The sequence below is a fragment of the Varanus komodoensis genome, unplaced genomic scaffold, assembly GCF_004798865.1.
Source record: "Varanus komodoensis strain SLA01 unplaced genomic scaffold, ASM479886v1 scaffold1, whole genome shotgun sequence".
Lineage (NCBI taxonomy): Eukaryota > Metazoa > Chordata > Lepidosauria > Squamata > Varanidae > Varanus > Varanus komodoensis.
The window spans coordinates 18,636,215-18,659,725 of NW_025335268.1; the positions used below are offsets into that span (position 1 = coordinate 18,636,215).

Sequence of the window (23,511 nt, forward strand, 5' to 3'; positions counted from 1 at the left end):
TCACAGTCTGTCACATTCAATGTTGGGATTGTTGGAGGGGGTCTCAAGAGCACCAAAATACACTTCCTGGTTCACAGGGGGAGGGGTGTTGGAACGACTCCCCACCCCGGAATCAGGACTTAGAGCAGGCTGAACATCTGCGGCATATTTGCCCTCTCTGTGAGAAGGTGAATTTTCCTGCTTCTGCTTGAGCTTCTTGAACCGCTTGAGCTTCACGGGGTCCTTGATCTCTTTGGCACAGTGCACCAAGATGCAGATATCCTTCCGGAACTTGGAGCTCATTCCAAAGTAGATGATGGGATTGTAGAAACTGGCGGACTTGGCAAAAAGGCTGGCGAGGATGCTGGTCAGATTAGGCACAGAGTAGCCGTAGGCAGACCACATGGAGATGACTGCGTAGGGGGACCAGGCCGTGATAAAGGCCGTGCAAATGACGATGGAGACCTAGGGAGAGAAGAGGAAACAGGGAGGCTTGCTGCTTTCACTTTCCTTGCCCAAGAGCTTTCAGCAAAGAATTCCGTCCTGGGAACTGCCTGGATTTATACCTTACTGATACAATAAATGCTGGAATAAGAATTTCAGTCCTTAATCATGCCTATAGGTTAAACATGGGCCAGCAATGTGATGCAGCCGCCAAAAGAGCAAATGCCACTTTATTTATTATTTGTTTATTTATTATTTATTTTGGGGTGCATTAACATATTACTTCCAAATCACGAGACGTAGTAGTTCCTCTATACTCCTCAGTTGGTCCAAAATGCTATACTGAGTGCATCATAGCACTTCTTAGTTTGCATTGCTTGCCTATTTTTTTTCCAAGCCCAATTTATATTTAGCAGCCTAAAGCAGCCAGTTTTGCTGAACTTCCAAGAGACTTGGACTTGGGTATGACAGGAACTGACTGCCTCCCATGCACCCCCTTTACCAGCAGAGGCTGAGGTATTTGTTGCCCTGCTGTCTGCCGTTTTCAGGACAGGCAGAGGCGACAAGATCTTCCCAGTCATTTGGATATAATATTGAATTAGAAAAGTAGCAAAAGCTGTGGGAGAGAAATGTCAAGGTAACATTAGCAACTTCGTATAAAGAAAACTTGTAGAAAATGTTTTATAGATGGTATCTGTCACCAAATAGATTAGCTAAGATGTTTCCAAATATGTCAAATGGATGCTGGAAAAGTAAACATAAATTGGGTACTTTTTATCATATGTGGTGGACTTGTGATAATGTGAAAAAGTATTGGATTAAAATACATAAATGGCTTGAGGAAATGTTACAAAACTCCTTAGCTTTTAAACCTGAAGTTTTTTTATTAGGCATTATACCGGAGGACATTAGTAAACAAGAAATATATTTGATTTTACATGTAATCACTGCGGCGAGGATTGCATTCGCTCAACACTGGAAAAGTGAAGAACTACCCACTGATGAACTGATTCTAAAAAAGATCCTGGACTGTGCAGAAATGGATAGTTTGACTTTATTATTGAAGGAGAAGGAAGATACTGACTTCTGTCAAACTTGGGACTCTTTATTATTGGCTAGAGAAACGGGACTTCATATAGATTTAAATATATTTTTAAGTTATCATAAATGGAAAGAGAAGGGTGTGGGGGCTGACCCAACGGGCTCAATGTTTTTGATGACGGATGTTGTTTGTAGTTTTCTTTTTGTTTTTTAGGATTATAATTTCAAATAAAACTTATTTAAAAAAAAAGATCTTCCCAGTCATAACACCTCTACTATGAAGTGCCCAAGCCAGGGATGCCCACTTAGTCTCAGCCTTATTAGTCTTCCAACACCTTGTTAAAACTCAGTTGTCCCATAAAGCCTTTTCTGATGGGTAGTTTCCACCTTTCCTGTGCTCCTGTGCTCCTCTTGCTATTTGTTGCTCTTTGGTTTTCTTTTTTGCAGTTGTTCTTGCTGATGTTTATTTGAGCATTTGTTTTGTGCTTTGACTGGCATTTTAAATTATTTGACTGTTCATGGCATTGAGTTTTATTAAAAAGCAAAGCACAATAGTAGTTCTTAAAAATCAAATAGTAATTCCAATCTAGCAAAGGTGGATTCCCCTTTCAGCATTTCTAAATGAGGTGGTTAATCATTGTATCTACTTTCTGTTCCATTGAAAAACTGAGATCTCAGCACTACCTGTGGCGTGCTTTTCATTCCTACTTTTGCTCTAGATGGTTTTGTGATATAGTAGACTTACTCAAGTGGAGGCTTCGGCGAATGGGGTGGCATAGAAGCCTTCCAAATAAATAAATAAACTGTTCTCTTTCTCTTTTTCAAATAATACCACATTATTCGTGCCCTAAAAACTCTTAGCAAAAGTGCTTGCTAGACACAGAAACAAAACTGGAGGGTCTCAACATTGCTTGAAGAACCTGTCAACAACTGAGAGTAGGGAATGACAACTGCGTATTAAAGGCCTCATGTAGAAAAGTACACAGACTTCTCGGCTGATACAAATGCAGAGCTAGAATCCCATTTGCACCACTTTGCTCATTCAGATACTATGGAATTGGTTGACGGAATTGTCTTGTGTATTTCTACCCACAGTTGCCAGTTACAAGTGACAAGCACCAGAGTGAGGCAAGTGCTTGCAAACCATATGTTGTGACGTTGTTACCAAGAGCCAGTGTGGTGAGGTGGTTAGAATGTTGGACTGGGAATCAGAAGATCTGGGTTCTAGTCCCACTTGGCCATGAAGCTCACTGGGTGAGTTTGGCCTGGTCACCCACTCTCAGTCCAGCCTAACCACATTATTACATTACATAGCATATTTATCTTGTCTCTCTTCCTCTTGTGAGGAGCCCAAGGAAGCTTACATAGCTCCTTTATATCCCCACAATAACAACAACCCTGTGAGGGAGCTTAGGCTGAGCAGGAGAGACTGTTTGGGCAAAGAAGATGCAGAGGATTAACAGCTGTTTAACGGGCAAAAAAGCCCTGTGCGCAAGGGTGCTTTCAATGCAAGGGTGCTAAATCAACAGGGTTTGTGTGAAGCAACTGGATCCCCAAATGCTGAGGGCCCGAGGCCTTTTTCTAAAACAGAACTTCTTGAAAGACTGGGGGTGCGGGGTGGGAAATGAAATGCCAAGGGCCAGTTTGATAAATTCTGCCTGCCAGCCTCCCACAAGAGATTTATTTATTTATTTATTTAGCAGGCTTCCATGCCGCCCCATTCGCCGAAGCCTCGGGGAGGCTCACAGCAATAAATAAATGCACAATTAATCATATAAAACAATATAATTGGAGATGTCCTGGCCAAATATATAAAATCAATAAATAATATTAACAATTAAAATGACGTTTAAATAAAAAGGTCTGAGATAGGTATGAGAGCACCTTCTTTCAAAGGACTGTGCGTGTGCCTTACAGACCTTTGCGTCAGGAGGGGGAGCTGCAGGTGTGGGTCCCATTTGTGCCTCTGCAGTTCCTTATCCATCAGGGGAGACTCACCTAGGACCTGTTTCCATGGCCATTGGCTCCCTGCCTCAGTCCTACAAAGTGCTGCTGCCACATCAAACAAATCATCATTTGCTATTTTTTCTGCTCTTTCCATTTTTTCTCATTGCCTTTCTTTAATATGATCCATATTAATATGGATCTTTCATATGATCCTTTGTATGATCCATCATGTGGATCCATATGATCCGTACGATCATTTAATATGATCCTTTGCCTTTCTTTAATAGGATTTTTAAAAAACCACTAGATTTTTTTAAATTTCATTTTAATGATTCCAGGATAACAGAGCATACCAGACCAGTCTGCAGTTTGCATATGTAGTAAAGGAGAGGCCAGACTGACCCTTGTGACGCTTCGTTCCGTGCGCCTCTGCCTGTCGGTTGGATCGCCCACTCCGCTTAACACATGGCTTGACTTGACTCTATTGATGATGGACACATATGAAAAAACCATGACAGACACAGGTAGGAAGAAGCAGCAGATGAAGATGGACACTATGTAAGACTTGTAGATTGTCGAGAAGTTGGCTTTTGCCCAGTCTATTTCACAGGTTCCGTACATGCGGTCTGGGAAGTAAAGGGACTCAGTTACTGATTCACTTTTTAGAACAGGTCACAATACATCACAATACATTTAACCATGCAGGCAGGTTACGCTTTAGAAATCCAAATGAAAACAAAAAATACAATGGCCTAATTCCTACAATTGTAAAAAGAGTTTTGCTCTAATTCTCCTGTAATTCAGCTTTGCTCTTGTGCAAGAACTCTGACCTATCTTCTGTCATTTCAGCACAGAAATGAAACTGACTGGGCTGCACCGAAGTTGGTGATACTAGATATACAGAAAAACTATACACTTTTGTAGTGGTTTAAAAATGTACTTGGCACTGAATTTCCAGTCTCCTCCACTGAGTGGATCTATTGGTATCCACATTTAGATACTCTAATATTATAGTGCTCCTATGGCTGCCTCTGGAAAAGCTTGCTTGCTTGCTTGCTTTCTTTCTGAGGTTTTATATACCATTCACAGCTCAGGAGCTTTCTGAACAGTTTATAAGAGCAAGTCTATATTACTCCCTCTGAGTAAAATAAAATGCAAAGTCAGAATTGGAAGTGCATATTGATTTTCCAGAAATATATGTAAGCCCTCCAGGAAATTGTACTTTGAAACTATGGAAACCACTTTTTAAAATAACACAGTCTTAAACAAGTCTATTCAAAAGTAACTCCCATTGGGTTCAATGGGACTTACTCTTAGATAAGTGGGTACAGGATTGCAGCCTAAATCTTAAAAACATTCATCCTGAAATCTAGAATAGTTGTGTTTAGAAAACAAATCAAGGCATTAACACTAGCATCCTGAAAGTTTACTTCAGACAGTGTAAAATAATCATTCATCCAAATAGATATTAGGACTTAGATTCAGATTTAGTCAGAGAAGATCTTTTGAAATAATTTGAACTCATGACTAATGTATGGCCTTTCACTTCAATGAATATAATCAACCTATTACTAAATCTAGACCCAAACCCATTTTATTTATTTATTTATTTATTTATTTATTTAAAGTTTTTGTATGCTGCCCCCTTGCTATATAGCCTCAGGATGGCTCACACAAAGCCTCAGGATGGTTTTTTCCCATTTTGATTTCCACAAATGCCTACTATCGTCCCAGAGAGAAACCTTTTACCTGTGTAACTGCCCCATCCCAGGACTGGAGCAACCGACCAGAAGAAAGCTGCTATCCATATAAGAAAAAGGGCCACAGAGATGCTGCTATTGCTGATACAATGTCCTGAAACACACACCAGGAGAAATGGACACTTCACACCTTTTAAAATTGTATGATGAAGACATGCAATTGTAATCAAGTAAGGTGCATCAAGAAGTTAGAGAGCCAGAAATGTTACCAACACAGAAGGTCTTTAGAAAACTAGACTTAAGCCAGCTGCATATATTTTAAAAGGTGCAATGTTAAGGACTTTACAGAACTATTAGAACTATTGGTCTGGTGGTGTAGCTATTCCATGTCTCTCGAATGGACATCAAACAAAGTTTCTGAGGAATATTCCCTCTTCTTAAGCCTTAATTGCACTAATGAATATGAACAATTCCCTATTCATCTGGCTTCAGGATTAGTGTACCCTTATTTTTGAAAAAGGGAATACAACATAAATTACATGATCATATCTGATTTCCTCCAGGGCAGGCTAGTGCCTCCAGTGGCAGTGAGATGGTGCTTTTAGACTGAACCCTAAAGGAACTATTAATGGTGCTCCAATCATATTGGAACATATTACCAACATGGATTCAGCACTATGGATAGCTCCTTTAATGCTCAGGTTGAAAGCTGGAATGGATACTCTACCCCACTGACATCAGAGCCCCAGTCACTGCTGATTTCCTGTTTGTAAAATTCAAGCATCCTGAAAGCCCAGACTGGGGGCAACCAAGCAGAAAAGGGCCTCAATCAATGGACTGATTGATTACTCTTGCTGGAAAATATTTGCGTTCAGAAAAAAGCATGTCCTGCCCGCCTGCCTGCACCCCATGCCAGAAAGTGCCAAGGACAAAAGTTGGACATGTTAATGCAAGTCTGCAACTGGCCTGCAAGTTCAAGTGACTGAAAGGGAGGGTATGTCTCTTGCCTGCTTCTCTGCAGCCTGGAACTAAATGTGTGTGTGGGACTGGGCAGACTCATGCATCCTGCAGAGCGCATTCTGCCCACTCCAGGATTGCTTTCACCATGAGAAGGTTGGCCCTTTGTCACTGAAAGGATGGGGAGAATTGGCCCCAAAGAAAGCAGGCTGCAAAGGATTCCTTCAGTGGTGAGGTGGATTTCCCCTTTGTGGCACCAATACTTCAAGGCTATTCTCACCTTTCTGCCACCTTGAAGATTTCTAAGATATTCTTTTGCATTGAGGAGGATTGTGCCTTCGCTGCTAAAAGCCCTCTCCCACTCTGGTGTAGCCAAGAAAAGGTAGTTAACCACAAGTGTCCAAACCCTAAACTGTAGCTAATCTAAACTCTTGGGTAATTGAAACAAACCATGGTTCACAAACTATGGTTTGTAGTTGGCTTGTTTCAATTAATCATACTTAAAACAGCATGTTTGCCTGAATTTTTCAAACTTGACTGTGGTGCTTCTAAAATGGAAATTTCCAATCTTTTTATGGCCTTACCAGGGAAGGGGCCATGTCTGAACCTGAGGCTCACTGCAACTCATTCCTGTAACAATCAACTATGCTTTATCATGGCATACCAATGGGTCTGTAACACACTGTAAGAATGTGGATAGCCTAAATTCTTTATAAAGAACCTTTTCAATAGTGCCACTATAATGTACTAAAAGATACAGGACACTGCTAACTGGCTGTTAATCCTCTGAATTTACTTTCAGTCTCATGACGGAACTGAAATGCAAGCACTGAAAGAGCAGCCTTCCTTTCCTGATTTTCCACTGGATATCCTCCAGGTGGCGCCATGGCATAGTGCAGACACTCCGGAGGCAGTCACACTTTCTTTCACTTTTATGATTAAAAGCTGCCTTTTCATTACTCTAACTGAAAATGCTTGTTAGACACAAGAGTTAAACTGGAGGGTCACAATATTGTCTAAAAATCCATAAAGAACTATGAGTAAATAATGGCAAGAGCACAATAAGTACCTTGTATAGAAAAGCCCTTAGAGATGAATACACATGTGCTAGGAAATCAAGCCTTAATAGCACAAGACCATGAAGCGTCTTACCGCGATCAGGATGGCACCCTTTTATGTAGCGAGTCACACTAATCACTGTGAGTGTGTTAATGCTAGCAAGACCAAACAGCAGCGTTAGAAACCCATCCACCTGGAAAAACAAACAGCAAAGGAATGGTTGCCACAGCACAGCCTGAGAACGCCAAGAGCAATAACAAATACTCACATTGTTCCAGTGATCTCATATTCTTTCAGGCATTTTAGTATCAGTGAAATATCACATGTCAAGGGAAGTTATCATCCCTATGATCAGTGAACAGATAGACTTCTGAGAAATCAGGAGTGCCATGATGTGGCTGAGGTGTAGAATAAATGAACAAGCAAGCACATGCTTAAACACACATTCCTAAACTCCCAAGCTGCTGAAGTGAAAAGTAAAGAAGAAAAGAATTCCATGCAGGGAGAAAGCACATGAAGCAGGCAAAGCTGAGAACTCCTAATAGCTGTTGAATTTAATCAGTGAGGCAGGCTAAACAAGCTTAGTACTGATTCAACTGTAGCCCAACTCCTTTAAGATAAAGGACATGTTTTAAAAATCATTTTAGAATGAGCTAAAATATCATTTAATTTAAGCACAATTACACAAATATTTTAAGCTCTCTTGGTAACCTCTGAGTCTAATGTGCCTTCAAGAATTTCTGTCAGGATAAAACTGGGGGCAGAGATGGAGAGGACAACATCCTGGGAAAAGATGCCACCTTCTTTAAAGGAGATTGCAATTAGGCCACTCCTAAAAAAAACCTCAACCAGGTGCAGATGATGATAACAGCTTTAGGCTCACAGCCAATATTCCATTCTTTGGCAAGTTGCTTGAGTAGGTGCTTGCCAGTCAGCTCCAGGCACCCTCAATGAAATGGCCAGATACTTTTCAGTCAGGCCTCAGGCCTGATTTTGAAATGGAAACTGCCTTGGTAGCCCTATTGGATGACCTTTTCTGGGAGACTGTGACCTTGTTGATTCTCTTGGACATCTTGGTAGCTTTTCTGGATAGGTTATCTGGGTTGGTCCTATTGCAGTGGTTCTATCTGCATGGCCAATTTCAGAAGATGGTGGGGGGAGGATTATTACTCTGTGGAGTTATACCACGGGGTTCTTGAGTCCATTCTTCTCCTGCCTGGAGTTGAATAACTATGTGAAACCACTGGAAGAGGTTATCTGGAGGTGTGGAATGAGGCACCATCAATCTACCCAGATCTATTTCTCCCTTTCATCAAATCCAGGTGAGGTAATAGCTGGCAGTCTTGGGAAGACTGATGGACAGTGCTTTAAGATGAAGGGCTCCAAATACTACCAGTCAGTTGACAAGGTGCAGCTATTCTGTTTTTCCTTAACATAATTTCTGTATCAAGAGATTTTATGGTCTGTTTGCATGAATGACAGGGGAAGACAGGGTGTGTTAAAGAATGTGTGCACACATCAGTAGGGTATTTTTTTTCCTCAAATCATCTACGCAGCCTCCACTTTCCCAGTCTGACAATCATGGAAGACTCAGTGATCTCTTTTGTTTGACTGGGGGTGGTGTTGAGAGTTGTAGGGCCTAACAAAGCCAAGTAGCTCACTTGCACAACTGTGAGACTCAGGAGCGTATTTTAGAGAATTGATAGATAAAGATTGGGGCACAGTTCAAGGCAGTTATCTGCATTCATGTCCAGTTGACATCAGTGGCTCTTAACTATATGCTGGAGTGTGGTTGTTGCTGATTCCTTCTCAGATTCTACCCCATTCAGCCAAAGGGCAAAAGTGGCCTTCTATCAATCCCAGAGTGGGAGGCAGCATAGACATTCTTTCTGAAATTTAAATTAAATCTGTTAATTGCAGGGACTCTTTAAATATAGATATTAATTCATGTAGGTCTGGCCTAATAGTTCCCTCAAACCATAGGAGGAAAAGCTACTCAGATGAAAAAGCAAAATATACCACAAACAAGCTGGATCTGCAGAAAACAGTGTGGGATGGTCCCCATTATGGAGTCTAGCCCTTCTCTTGTATTCTAACTTTACCCATTTCCCTGTCTTTTCCCTCTCAACATTCAGTCTCATGATGTTGCTGAGGAACAGGCCTCATTTTCAGTGTGTTTTCTTTGGGTTCCCTCCTTTTAGGGTTTTCTTTCTAAAGTTTTTTTGTACTTTCATTGGGGTTGGAGTTCCTGAAGCCAGTGCTAATATTTCCCTCCTGGGTGCTGCCATTTTAGCTGCATAAAGAAGATCACATCTAAATAGTACTAATATGGACATGAGATAAACTGTGTTTCAGTAATGCTGGTACTATCAATCTGCACACCTAAGCCCTACTTGTGGGATGCATTTATATATGTAAATGGATTAGATGCTCAGGCCATCTCTTACTTCATGATGTGATAGACAATTTTAGATCCAGATCTCTTCCTTTCATGGAAGCCATACATTTGCTCTTTGTAATACCACAAGTACTGAAGCAGAAGTTCTGGGAGGGAGCAAGTCTTTCCAGACCATCTTCCCTATCTAAATGTTAGAAACAGAAAATGTTAGAGAAGGAAACACCTTTTAGGTTTCCCTTTCTGCTTTTGGCTAAGCCTTGATGTTTGATAAGACTCCATTTTTAGATAATCAGGATGTTGAGGTGAGGTGAATAAGCATCACTGTTACCACCTGTTTTATCTGTTAATGCTCTTAGAGCTGTCAGATGCATGGACTGGCTGTCAGTTATTTCCATCTCACACAAATGTCAGGAATAATAAACTATATATAGGCATGGATCTCCAGGAATGTCCTGTATTTCAGCTATGACCTGTATACCTGCATTTTATGCTAGTCCTGGGTGACTGGCAGAAACCAGTGGGCTGCAGGAAAGCATCACTTCTAAAAGAAGTGCTCCTGTGCAGAGCTTTTCATCAGCCATTCCCTCCTTTCAGAGCCTTCCACTCCTCAGCTCCATGTTGTGTTCTTCTTTTCCAACGGTCACTCTTTCTCCCATGGCTACTAAGCATGCATTGCTTTCATTGGAGTGTTTTGGGGAAGGATTATCCCATCATGCTTTTTAAAACCGTGTTTTGCACTTCTGTGATGCTTGGGGTTCCCCTGAGTATGCTGAATCTTTGCAAAGACAAGACATGCAATGAACAGGAAGGTCACTGTGAATGCAATCCTAAAAATGTTCACCTGGTCCCATGGTGTTCCCTGAGGCAGTAAGCACATTTAGGACAGAAGCCTTTGTGGGTTCTGGGCCTCCCTCCCTCCCTCCCTCTCTTATTCTCTGTCTCGAGATTTAAAAAAAACAACCAACATTCTAGGGTCAACTGGATTTGTCAGTTCCTTTACAGCTGACATTCATTAGTCTACCTTGTCCAATTATACTGAGGCAAAAGGATCCACATGCCCAGTGAGGGAGCTGTTTCTTGGAGGCCCATGTGCCCCGTTGAACCACAGTCTGAAAGGGTACCTGATTACAAAAGTAGGGCACTGGACTTGAGAGATGCTTGAATCTATTTGTAGCATGGAACACAAGTTTGGGTTAGACATGTGTATAAGATGCGAACATAAGACGGATTTGATGCCACCTCAGGAATATGCAAAAGTGCAAGTCAACCCATTCAGAGGTGTAGGGGTTTTTTGGAAGTAAGGTATACAGATATATAGACCTTCTATAACTGTATAGTTTCCTGGCCCAAAAGAATTTTTACCAATTTGCTTTCTAAATCCAACTTGAAAAATAAAGCTTCACCCTGACAGTAGCCAAAGGGATGGCTCCTGTACATACAGCTGCTCCCACTTTTGTCTGTTTCTGAATTGGCAGAGTTTCAGGAACAAGTACAGAAATGAGGGCAGACTTTGCATACATGATTAGAAGAGGAGGAGCAGCAGCAGCAGCAGCAGCAGCAGCAGCAGCCACCATGGGACCTTGCCATGAAGCAGTTTAATGACACGCCACCCTTTCGCAAGCAAAGGTCAGTCGTGCCTTTGGATACAATTGACAGCTCATCTTTTAACAGCTGTCAGGTGGAAACAAATGAGAAATAATCTTACCTAAAGCCTTTGTGGGTCAATGCCCAGGACGGATACTTTTCAGGAGGCCTCCAACTGCACATTGCCCACCCAAGGTTCTTTATTCCTGCAAATTTAGGGTTGGCATATATGTGTGTGTGTTTGGCTAGTGTGGACAGTCTCCTCCAAAGTGCTGCTGGGGCATTTTGCTGCGACAGCTATCAAAATGGGGATCACAAAAGCCACCGCGACAGCTGGCTTAACTGCAAAAAAGCTGCAGTGGGCCTGAAACAGCTTGTGATTGTGGCAGGGAGCAGAGAGACAACTCAACTCCCTTGAGGTGTCCCCTGGCATAGCTGCAGGAGGACCAAAGGGGGAGAAGCAGGATGAAGGGGACCAACAACTCACAGTGAGCCTGATCATCTGCCCAGGTAGATTGTTGTGACATATGAATGCATCTGTAGTGTAGAAACTCTGCTATTTCTGCCTGGTTGTTTTACAGGTCCAAATGTCTGTAGTCCCATACTGAATTAGAATTCTCATTTATTTGAAGATCTTATGAATGAATCTTTAGACATTATTCCCAGATCATTGGGTAAATGAGCTCTTTTTCATGTACATCATGTTTGTTTTTCAAGGAACATAACTTAAAATATGCATTACTTAATGTTTAAGTGCAAAAGATGTTTTGTAAACATAGTGTCATATTATGTATTCATGTGTGCATATGTTTGTGTGTGTTTCTTTCAAAATGTTATCACTCATTTCAAAATATTGCCACTGGACCTCTCATTAAAACCTGATCGCATGCTATGACTGTGCACCACATTTTCAATTTCCTTGTTGCTGCTTAAAAATATTTTTAAAACATGAATGTTAGCATTGGCAAAAGTTTGTTCTTTAAAGCCAGTTAAGGCAACAGCCAAACAAGCCTTGACAGTAGATGGACACAGTTTTTTCTGTCATCTGACATAGCCAGAATATCACTCAACAAATTAGGTGGTAGTTAACTTATGCTACTCCTTCAGGAAATGTTGGCAACAACAGCTCTTTAATATAAAAATGGACAATGTTCTCATATGTTCTGCTACAGGCATTTATTTTAATTAAATATTTACAAAGTCCCTTGACTAACAGTTTTTCATGAAACTTTAATAATGGAACATGTGTTTTAGCATTTCCATCAGTTCTGATTTCTATTATTAAACAATGTAATCTTACACATGTGTAGAGTTTACCCTAGATTTTTATGGCAAAGTAGAGTGAGACTTTGACTATGAAACAAATCACCCATTTGGAAGTGTTTTGCAAAAGTGAGTAGCTGGAATCCTGCACTCAGATCAGGTGCTTAAATCTTACTGACTTCAATGGGATTTCAGAAACAAGTGACTGATACAGATTGGCAGCCTAGTTGTACACGGGATCTTAGCCAAAAGCAAGTGCTTTTAAAATCCAAATTCTGACATATTTGGCACTATTTGGTTTAAAGGAATAAGATTATATGATACCATAACTTGTAAGTGAAATGGAGATGAGAAAGACTATGTAAACCACCTTGGATACCTTGCAGGAAAAAAGCTAAAATATAAACAAATAAATGTGCAACCTCCTGAAAAAGCCACACTCAAACTGGCAATATCGCCTGCTTGGTTTTCAAACTTCAGCTAGAGCTGGTAATGAATTTGCAGGCTTCCATTCAGGTTGAACCAACAGTTTGGGCTGGACAGCCTGAGGGGCTTTCAATTACTAACCAAGGCATGACAGGTATTTGGGACAGTGGCAAACAGGTCAGCATCTGGTCAGCAAACACCACTGTATTCCTATTTTCATTATGATATATGTGACTTTAACATGGAAATTACAAATGTGCAGAGTTTTTAAAAATGCCTTCTAAAAGCATTATCTACAGAGCCTAAAGGTACTTAGCTGCACTCCTATCTAAATATAATTTCCCCCCAATAAAAGAGAATCATATTTTGAGTAAATTGTATATGCGAGTAAGATCCCATGGCTTTACTTGCTTGAGTTTTTCTGCAATCTAAGAACCTGCCTGATATTGAGCAAGTTCAATTAGCTCAGTGCTGGAAGTGGCCCCAGACAGGGAAGCTTTCCAGTTTTATCTGAAGATGCAGGGAACTGAACTTGGGACCGTCAGCATGTCAGGCAAGTGCTCTGTACTGATCAGGAAAGCAAGAACACTCTGCTGAGCAAAGAACCCTTTCTTATCTCCTGCCATTGGTGTTGTGAGAGGCTCCTCTTAAATGATTCTTACGTGACTTGGTTCAAACAGCATTGCAGAGTCATGTTGTCTGAATCCAGCTGCACTAACAAACCAGAATTTGTTAACCATGAAATACCCACAGCTCACAACCCAACTGCGAACAAGGGTTATCTTCATGGGTTGTTCATGATTAACAAACCATGGTTTATTAGCATGGCTAGATTCAGGCTACATGATAGCTCATGGTTTAACAAACCATGGTTCAACAAGAACCCACACTCAAGCTAGCTTTGTTGGCTTGAAGGCATTTATGTTTTCCCACCTCTAGTCACATGTACCAATGCTGAACACTTTAATTAATGCTCCAATTGGTCATAATGAAAGTAACAAGTGCTTTCCTTTAGGGACACTTCAGGCACCACTTCAAGGACAATAAGGTCACATGGTGGATAACAACAATAAAGAGGATGCAAAGGAAAATAAGATTAAGTAGGAATAAAAAAGAATACCATACACACAGAGACCCAGTACACCTGCCAGTCAGGGTCCGCATTTTTTTTTTTTAAAATTTGTGGGCATAAATGGCAATTCAACAAACTGCTGTGGGTGTCACCAAAAAAAAAAAAAAGTTCTGTGGAAGGATGTGGTGACTCATAATGGCTGATCATAGCTAGTTAAGAGGAGTGGAAATAGGACGGCAAGGGGGAAATAGCGGAAAGCAAAGGGGTGGTGAGGAGAGAAGATCCAGCCTAGGAAGGGGACCAACAATTAGTTTAAAAGGCGGAGGAGAAATGGCTAGGCTAGATGCTGGGAGTGGAGAAAAACCGTAAGATAAAAGGTGAATGAAAGAGAAAACGTAAGGTTGGAGTTAGGAAAGAAAGGATAGAAGATTATTATGGTCAGGAAAAGGAGAGAAAATATGAAGAAAAGGGCAGGGTATACAGAAATAACAAGGCTAGAGATGGGGTGCAGGGACAGAGGGGGCAACGAGGCCGAAAGAAGATTGAGTGGGTCCAGGAAGCACCTTTTTCCTTCTTTCTCTGCCCACTGAGCAATTGTTCAGTGGTGAATTTGAGAACAAGAACCTAATGCTTAATCTTTTAAAGTTTTTAAAATTAGAAATAAATCTGTGATGGGGCAAGGAATGGAGAGCTTCATGGATGACTCGATATTATGGTCCTTTCAGATATTGCTTCAGAGACTGCTGGGTTTACAGATAAGAAATGGGTTGTTGGGTTGTGAGCTCATGAGTTTCCATTCCCCTCTGGCTGGCATGAATGCATCCCACTCTTCTCTGCATTGATCATGATTCTGTGCAGAGCTGCATCCATCCATGCAGCAGACCCAGCCCAGCCACCACCTGTCCTGACCTGCCAGGTGCTTCACGATGCTCCTGATTTTGCACTCATGGTAACATGGAACATTTACTGACTGCCTGGTAGGCCACTATATATAGTCAATGAACTGCATTTACCTTTGTGAGTCACAGATCGCATGTGCCAAGTTTAGCATCACATCTGACCTGACACAAATCATGATTAGTACTAACCAAGTTCTCTCTTAACCAGGGTTTTCAAGGCAATGTCAGACTTGGCTCCAGATGAATCTGGGCACCATAGCTAAGGGTGAGGTTACAAACAGAAAGAATGGGGAACATTTGCACTGGAAAGACAAGGAACGAATGCACAAGACTGGCCGCATTTCATCTGCATCTGGAGCTTTTCTAGATGAGGCTTTTCAACATGGTACCTCTGCTTCTGGATTCTTTTTTCCCTCCCTATTTTCCTTTTCCTGCCTTTCTATACATCACTTCTAGGTACCGCTGTGATGTAACAGACCAAAGCAAAAATCAATATTGTTATTATTACCTTGCATTTATATCCTGCCTTTTTTCTTCTTATGAGGAACCCAAGGTGGCTTACATAGCTCCATTTCATCCATACAATAACAACCCTGTGACCAAAACTCATCCAGTGAGCTGCATGGCCAAGTGAGGACTAGAACCCAGGTTTTGCAGGTCCCCAGTCCAACACTAACCACCACACCACACTGACTCTCCACAATGCAACCACCCCGGTAGAGACTCTGCTTTGCCTCATGGTTCCAACAAAGGCTGCATTTTCACAGCCTACCCACAAAGAAACTAGAGACAGTGGTCAGAAATACTGAAGGTTGATGATGTCATATAAAGCACCAGTCATCTTCCATGATTAGGAGTGGTGAGTGCACAATCAAAGCCTCAGCTTTTCCAGTGCTAGGCCTTACATTGTGTGGCATTTGCCTCCCGTGACTGCACGATTCATCAACATTTAGCTCTTACCTGACAAGTCCATATTGATGTGATAAGAAATCCATCGTCTCTGAATACATTAAAAATTTCAATGATACCACGAGAGTAACCAAAGACAGAGACACTGGCATCGGATACAGCCAGGTTAAATGTGAGATAATCCATGGGCTGAAGGGTAGCTCTCTGTTTATATAGTACAAAAATTACAATGCTGTTTCCAAACCAAGACATCCAACCTGCAATAGAAAACAAAAGCTATGAATACTAGAGATAATAGGGATAGCCAAGTAAGACATTGTTCATAGAGCAAATACATGAAATGCACTCCTAGTTCATGATTAGCTCTAAACAGATCCAGATAACCCCAACTGTGTTTCTATAGCATTTATTCAAGTCATGCATATTATACAGGCATTATTTGATTAATCGATGGATTGACTGACTGCATTTCTATACTGCTGAATAGCTGATGCCTTCAGGGTGGTTCATATAATAATTTTCACCCTGTGTTTCATTAGTTATTTTCTGCATCTTCTTGAGGTTTGTCCATTTGAGACGAGGTACGTGCTTCAATCTAGCTTCAAGGGATAATGTCTTGCCTTCATAAATTTCTAGACAGGATTTAGAAAGCTATACATTATATTCCCAGCCTGCAGATGAGGACCATCTGCTTATCAAGAAGCTTACAACCATCTAAAGGTTTAACACATTTGGGGGGATTGAGGGAGCTTGAGTATATTCGTTAATCTCTCCATTAGATGCATGTAATAATAAGCTACAAAGAATTCTTCAGGGACCTTTTGCAGAACAATTGGTCCTATGATAGTCCTCAATGTGAAGGTGTGAGAGCTGAGCGAAGCCTCTATTCTTATCTGAAAATCAGATTCTGGGAAGAAACAACTTAAGATACTCCATCTGTGAGGTTATGTAGCTACTGGTGAAAGACTAATAATATGCCAAGAACTTAAGAAAAGCCTTGCTGAATCTGACTGAAGTCCTATCTAGCCTAATATTCTTTTCACATGATGGCTAATCAGCTGCCTGGGGAAAGCCCACAAGCAGGGCATAAGAGGAACATCTGATACTGCCTCTGATGCTGGAGGTAATATAGCCACTGGTGGCTTGTCCTTCAATGGGCTTGGATAAATTGAGCAGCAGGAGTGCTTTGTGAGATCAGGCTGTTTTTTGAAAGCTACAGTATTTCAGGTGATTTTGGCTTTCTGTCTGTCTGTCTGTCTGTCTGTCTGTCTGTGCTAAGCTTTGGATTTCCTTCCTTTCATGCCACTCCACCTATAGATACAATCTAGGTTCTGCCATCTGATCTAGGGTGTTCCTCAAGGAAGAGGTACCAGAGTTAGCCATTGTACTTATATTATGGATAGCTATCAAGTGCCCCATGACCCTAACCCTAACCCATGACATTCCAATAAGCAAATTAGCAAAGTTGGACTAGATAGAAAAACTATTAGGTGGATCCAACATAGGCTGCTAAATTGGGCTCAAAGAGGATTCATCAAGGGCACCTTCTCAAACTGGAGGGAGGTAACTAGTGGGGAGCTGTGGGGTTCAGTCTTGGACCCAGTTCTCTTCAACATCTTTATTACTGATTTAGATGAAGAAGTACAAGGGAAAATAATTAAATTTGCAGACAATACAAAACTGGGTAGAATAGCGAGCACCCTAGAAGACAGAATGAAGATCCAAGGCTATTCTGATAAACTGGAATGCTCTGCTGAAAGCAACAGAGTGAGATTCAACAGGGACAAGTGCCAAGTCCTCCACCTAGGAAAGGTAAACTAAATGCACCAATACAAGATCCATTGAAGCCCCATTGGTGAGGGTGTTTAAGGATAGGCTGGACATGCAAGTGCTAGGTATGCCATGAGTGGAGCCGGCTGGAGCCAGGGGTCAGACTAGATGGCCCAGGAAGCCCCTTCTGACTTGCTCTGTTTCTATGTTTCTAAGACTATGTGACTCAACAAAACTGAAAAAGAAAATGACCTCGGAATAATTGTCAACAACAGGCTAAATATGAGCCAACAATGTGAGGCAACTACAAAAGGCAAATGCTATTTTGAGATGCATTAATAAAAGTATTACTTTCAAATTACGAGAAGTATTAGCTCCCGTATACTCCCCAATTGGAACACTGTGCACAGTTCTAGGCAGCAAGATTTAAGACAGATGCAGAAAAATTAGCAAGGGTCCAGAGGAGGGCGACAAAAATGATCCAGTGTTATGAAACTATAAGAACCTCAAAGACTGTCACAAAGAGGACACTTGGGATCTCATTTCACTGATACCAGAATGTAGGACATGGAGTAATCAGTTCAAGTTACAAACCCTGATTCAGGCAAGATATCATGAAAAGTTTCCTCAGTGTCAGAGCAATATGACAGTGGAACCAGTTGCCTAGAGAGGTGGCCGGCTCTCCCACACTAGAGACATTCAAGGCAAAACTGGACAGCCATCTGAGTGGGATGGTATAACATGGTGTCCTGCAACAGCAGGGGGTTGGACCTGATGGCCTTCATGGCCCCTTCCAACTCTACTATTCTATGATTCTATGTCCAGTGTTGTCCAGTGTTAATGTATAGATTTCAAAATGTGACTAGTAGGCTTATACATGAGGTGTTAATCTTTTGAATCTACTTTTGGTTTCTTTGCAGACTTGAGATTTGATTTTTATACAATGAGGCTTTCCATTACTGCTCTTCTGCCACATAATTTCTAGGCAGCACTTGTGTCACAGAACAATTACACACACAGGAAAAAGTGTTTTATTTTGCAAGTAATATTTCATTTCCCCTGCTCTTTTTAGACTGCTCTTTTAAAAAGTGCTCTTAAAAATGGAAGCAAAACTTTAGGTTGTGACATCATCTAAAGGTTAGGAGGGTGAATACCTGGAGGCGGGCCTTCTCCATGGTGGCACCCTGATTGTGGAATGCACTCCCCAGAGAGGCTTGCCTGGCACCAATGTTATATTCTTTTTGGTGCCAGGTAAAAACATTTTTATTTGCCTGGCATTTTAATTTTTAAATATTTTAACTAGTTTTTAATGGTCATGCTTAGTCACATTTCACTTTATTTTATTTTATTATGTTTGTTGTATTTGTTCTGTAAGTCTTACAACTTGTAAGCCATTGTAACTATCTCGAGACATTGTTAAGGACGGGATAAAAATACTGGAAAGCAAGCAAGCAAGCAAGCAAGCAAGCAAGCTCATAAACAGCCCTCAGTAAGAAAGACCAAATGCTCAGTAAATGCACTTCATTTTAGTATGTTTGTACAAAATGGGTGCTTTCCAAAGCATGTTCTGTGCTGTAAAGTTTTTGGTCCAGAAATCTAATAGCACTTATAAAAAATGTTCGTACTCAGCAAATGAGCATCCCGGGGATATTCAAATATATATGCACAAGTCAGAGAATTAAAATGGTTTGCTCTTGCTAGTAAAGTTGCCACGAGTCTCCTCACTGTTCCTGTTGCAACAGTGGAGAATGGCTACTCCTCCGGAAGGCCACTGATCTTCCCACTGGAACGCAAGTGTCAACACTTGTGTGTGCTCACTGTCTTAGCAAGAGCAGACTACACTGCAGCATCTTGCTCCAGTCCCACGCATCCATTACTACTTGCCAAATAAAAAGGCAAATAAAATCATGCCTGTGCTTCAGGAAGTGATCTAAAAGTAAAAAATTAATTGGTGCAACTGGTTATACTTTAAATCAATTTACTCTTGCCAGGATAACATTAGGAGCTTTACTGTTTTCTTGTCATTCCATATGCCTTGATAGTCACACATTCAGTAGTTGTCATCATGAGCATTCCGGTTTCTCTCGTTTTTTTAAGCAATAATTTTGGCAAGTTATGTTAGAGCAGGGAAAATGCAATATTATGCATTAAGGTGAAAGAAAATGCTTTTTCCAGTTCTGCATTTGTAATATCGTCTTTACCACAGTACAAATTAGAGGTGATGTAGTGGAAAAGCAGGAAAGGAAATGCACCCTGTATAGTGCATGGATCTCAGTTCTATGATAAAATAAAAGTAGATGCAATGGATTAACAGTGTTGTGTAGAAAAGTCCTAGATTTTCTGGAGTCTCAGAAGATAGTAAAATCCTTGCCATTGCCAACAGGAGGTAGGGCTAAGCAAGCATTTAATACAGCAAGTGATTGCAAGAAGTGACACTCAAAGTAGAAGTTCATTATTCCACTGATTAAGACAAGGAAAAGCATTTTGGAAAACACACCCACCCACAAAACACCCCCAACTTAAGCAGAAATGAGTTATATAAGCATTACACCTATTTTCATGGTTCAGAGAATCCTTACTGAATAACGTTTCCTGTTTTGGGGTAATTTGAACATTCCTCAGTTTATCTGATCCTTGATAGTTCAGAGTAGCAGTATTTATTTTAGGTGTTAGAGGTTCGTCCTATTTTTCTTAACTGGATTCAGCGCGTTAATAGAGAACTTACTGTCCAAGTGTGAAACCAAAACATGCACAATCCAAGCACAAAGGGGAGATGCACCAAGGCTTGGGAGGAATATCAACATCTGAAGAGGAACAAAGTATCTTATATTGGGATATCTCTTTGGACAGAGCCTGGGAGGCATGGTGGAAATTTAGAACTGGTGGATTGGTCCCAGAAAGTGGTGCTGAGGGACTGTTGCTCTATTCTATAGTCCATGGTTTATGCAGTATCTTAAGCTTCTCCCACATGACTTTTCATATCTACATGAAATGTCACCAACATGCGGATACAGCTCAGCTCTACCTTTCATTTCCATCTACTTATTTCAGGGAGGCTGGCGAACAGGTAGCTAAACACAGTCTTGGAATGGTTGATGGAAACGAGCTGAAAGACACAAACCAGACAAATTGGATGCACTGTGGTTGGCAATCAGCTTCTCTGGATGGGTCAGTAGAAGGATGGAAGAAGCGGTGAGACAATATGGGTGAGTTATAGGTGGATACTACAGATGCAACAATCAATATATGATTTCCAGGCAGGTTTTGTTTTGTTTTACACACAGGTCTGTAAAAGGGGTGCTGTCATTGCTAAACATGCTCCAGAAAACACTTTCAGATTATGCAAGACCAATAACTCTGGTAGAGAGTTGGGGTCAATGCAAAATAGCTTTAGTGTGCCTGGGTAGGCTTGGAAATTGCTGGCTAATCTGGTGACCCAAATATCCCACCTGACACTTGTGGGGCTTCATTTTAAGGCTAGCATCTTGGATACTTTGTAACACTGCATTTATAAATCAGACGCGATCCTTTCTGGTCCTGCTAAATAAAGGAGATCTTAAATTTATGCAAAATTATTTTCACATGTCAGTGTGAATTAATTTTAATAGAATACTCCTATCTGAAAACATTTTTGAATTAATGTCAAGCAGACTTTATCTTATGTAAAAGAAACTTCTAACTCACTAATTTTTAAAAGCATGCTTTTAGGCAGAAAAGAGCAATGCTGTAACCAACTGTCTTTCTGCAGTAAGATTGTAGGTGAAACTACATCAAATACTTTAAACATTGCTTTAGAAAATGAACATTTATCACACTTTAAATTGTTTTAATTGTTTAACATGATCATACAGTCATAGAATCTACTGCAGTCATTTTATTTTTAAATAAGAAGTGTAGGGTATTTTTTTAAAGTATCTAATCTCCTGGGTGCATAGTTTGATCTTCTTTCACACAGTAAATGCTACACAGAGGAAATCATATCATAAATGATCCTGAGTGAAGTCTTTCTTTTATTCACCTAGGGTGCAATCTTGTGGTTTCCTGGTGTTGACCGGGAAGTCACAGGATTGATTCTGCTTCAATATTCTACAATCTCTAAAGGCTGCCCCCCTCCCCCAGCATGTAGCTTGGCGTGGGGAGAAACATTCTGGTTGCCTCCCTCAACATTCAAAGGGGTTTCAGAGAGGAGAAAAGGCATGTGCAGGAGGAGGGGAGGGAAATGGGCTGAGGCTCCTTCCTATTTCCATCCTAGCCTGCTTTCTGCAGAACTTTATCTGGATAGCTAAAATTGGGCATTTAGGTAAAAATCAGGAGGAAAGACCTGGAGGCAGCGGCGATGGTCTGCCTCACTGAGGGCTATCAGTGCTCTGAGGATGCACTGGAGGCTTGCGTGCATCAAGGGCAAGGATGATGAGGTTGCACTCCTCCATACGCAAAGTTTAATCAGATTACTACGTTTAGCTGCAGTCTAAATACAAATTTTAGTTAACAGAATGTAGAATCTTAGTATTTTGGAGTATCAAGCAACTGTCAGAAATATTTATTAAATTAGTCTGAGGACATATATTTCTGTACTTGAGCTTGAGAAGGATTACCTTAAATCAAAGTATCTAAGTAGCATATTCAGTATTGTCCATCTGTGATAAAAGTCATCTTTATTTTTTTTTCACAAAGACTAGTCACTGTAGTCCAAATCATCTTTGTCTGCAATACCCAACTTCAGTGTATGAAGAAGCCATTGAATAATTGATAAATTCACCAAGTCAAAATCTCAAATATTAGTTAAATTTATGAGCAATGCTAATCTCTCTGACCACTCTCCTGTGCCCACATATATGGCTATGTATTTTGATGCCAGCTGAATTCTGAAAGGTACTTTTTTACCAAAAAGTGTAATTCACATAAGCAAACATATCCTTTAAGCTCCATAAGCCAAATCCAAGTGGCAGTCTAAAACAGAGGATGAGCAGGGTAATTGTTCTGAGAGTCAATTAACTTTGTATGGAAGGCCTGAAGTTGCTCAGCATTCACAGATATCTCCACTAAAAAGTCCTTGTGATCACATGTGACCATTTGACTTCCAAACTTTCCCAACAGCCAAAAGTGCACAAGACAGGTTGGCATTTCTTCCTTAGTTTGGTTGTCACACTGTGATGCAACATCATTGTTGCCATGGTCCTGAGCAACAGCTGATTCCTTGGTTGACTCACACTGTTGGAATTAAATCTAACTCTGGATGCAAAACAGTATAGTCAGTTGGATGCCCATCACAAACTCAGTCAATCAACAGACAAATGGGCAGAAATTACCTGCAAAGCATTCAACTTCTTTCCACCAGTGCCTTTGGCTGAAAGTTTTGAAATGTTTTCAAGCCAACATCTTTCTAAACTTTAACTCATAAAGTCAAAATCTGTAACCCTGGCAAATTCCAAGGAGTCAACAGTTTTCTTTTGATTAAAGATGTACAACCTACTCTTCTTATATAAGCCATGCAAGTTAAATTTGACTTACTTAGATTCCAAAGCACACATTTAGCTGAAAGTCTCCAAAACTTCATTAACTGAAAAATATTTAAAGGAGCCTGTTGATTTTAATTGCAGTTTAGTAGAAGAGAAGCTTGGATTATATGCAACCTGCTTAAGTATTTGGATTCAAGCCAGTTTAATCCCTTTGAAATGAATGGAACCTAATCAGTTTACAGTTTGATATTTCAATTTACATCCACGGTACTGAATATATTGCCCTCTCTTCCCCCTCCGAAATACTTGAATGTCATCTTTAATAAAACACATCACTATTCTGTTTTTAGCATAAAAGAAGAAAGCAGTGGCAGTTTATGCCGTCTTCTTAGGGCTTAATGAAGGGAGATAAGAAACCCCCTTAATAGAAGTCAACCCCTTTCAAACCTTTTCATAGATGCACGACCTGTGCAAACTACATACCAAGTGCCAGGAGATAGAAGCCAATAATTGTTTCTCCTTGTTCTGAGACGGGAACATCTTTGTTCAAAAACGAGATATTGTTGTTCCTCCATGGTGCCTGAGGGGAAACCTGAAGAGACAT

The 23,511-nt window shown here is 40.7% G+C and overlaps 1 protein-coding gene across 1 annotated transcript; it reads right to left on the minus strand.

The window, feature by feature from the left end:
• LOC123033492 (opsin-5-like) lies at positions 1–23,511 on the minus strand. Its single transcript, XM_044450107.1, has 6 exons — positions 23,391–23,511; positions 15,730–15,935; positions 7,221–7,320; positions 5,161–5,265; positions 3,814–4,037; positions 1–444 (listed from the first exon to the last, which is right to left on the minus strand). The coding sequence occupies exons 1-6, from the start codon at positions 23,509–23,511 to the stop codon at positions 1–3; spliced, it is 1,200 nt and encodes a 399-aa protein (XP_044306042.1).

Excerpts from the sequence above, each read along its gene's own strand:
- LOC123033492 (XM_044450107.1), bottom strand. The coding sequence starts at position 23,511 with ATGTCTCTTCAGGTTTCCCCTCAGGCACCATGGAGGAACAACAATATC. Across the intron at positions 15,936-23,390 it reads CTTCTATCTCCTGGCACTTG|GTTGGATGTCTTGGTTTGGA; the intron begins GTATGTAGTTTG and ends TTTCTATTGCAG. Across the intron at positions 445-3,813 it reads CGGAACGAAGCGTCACAAGG|GTCTCCATCGTCATTTGCAC; the intron begins GTCAGTCTGGCC and ends TTCTCTCCCTAG.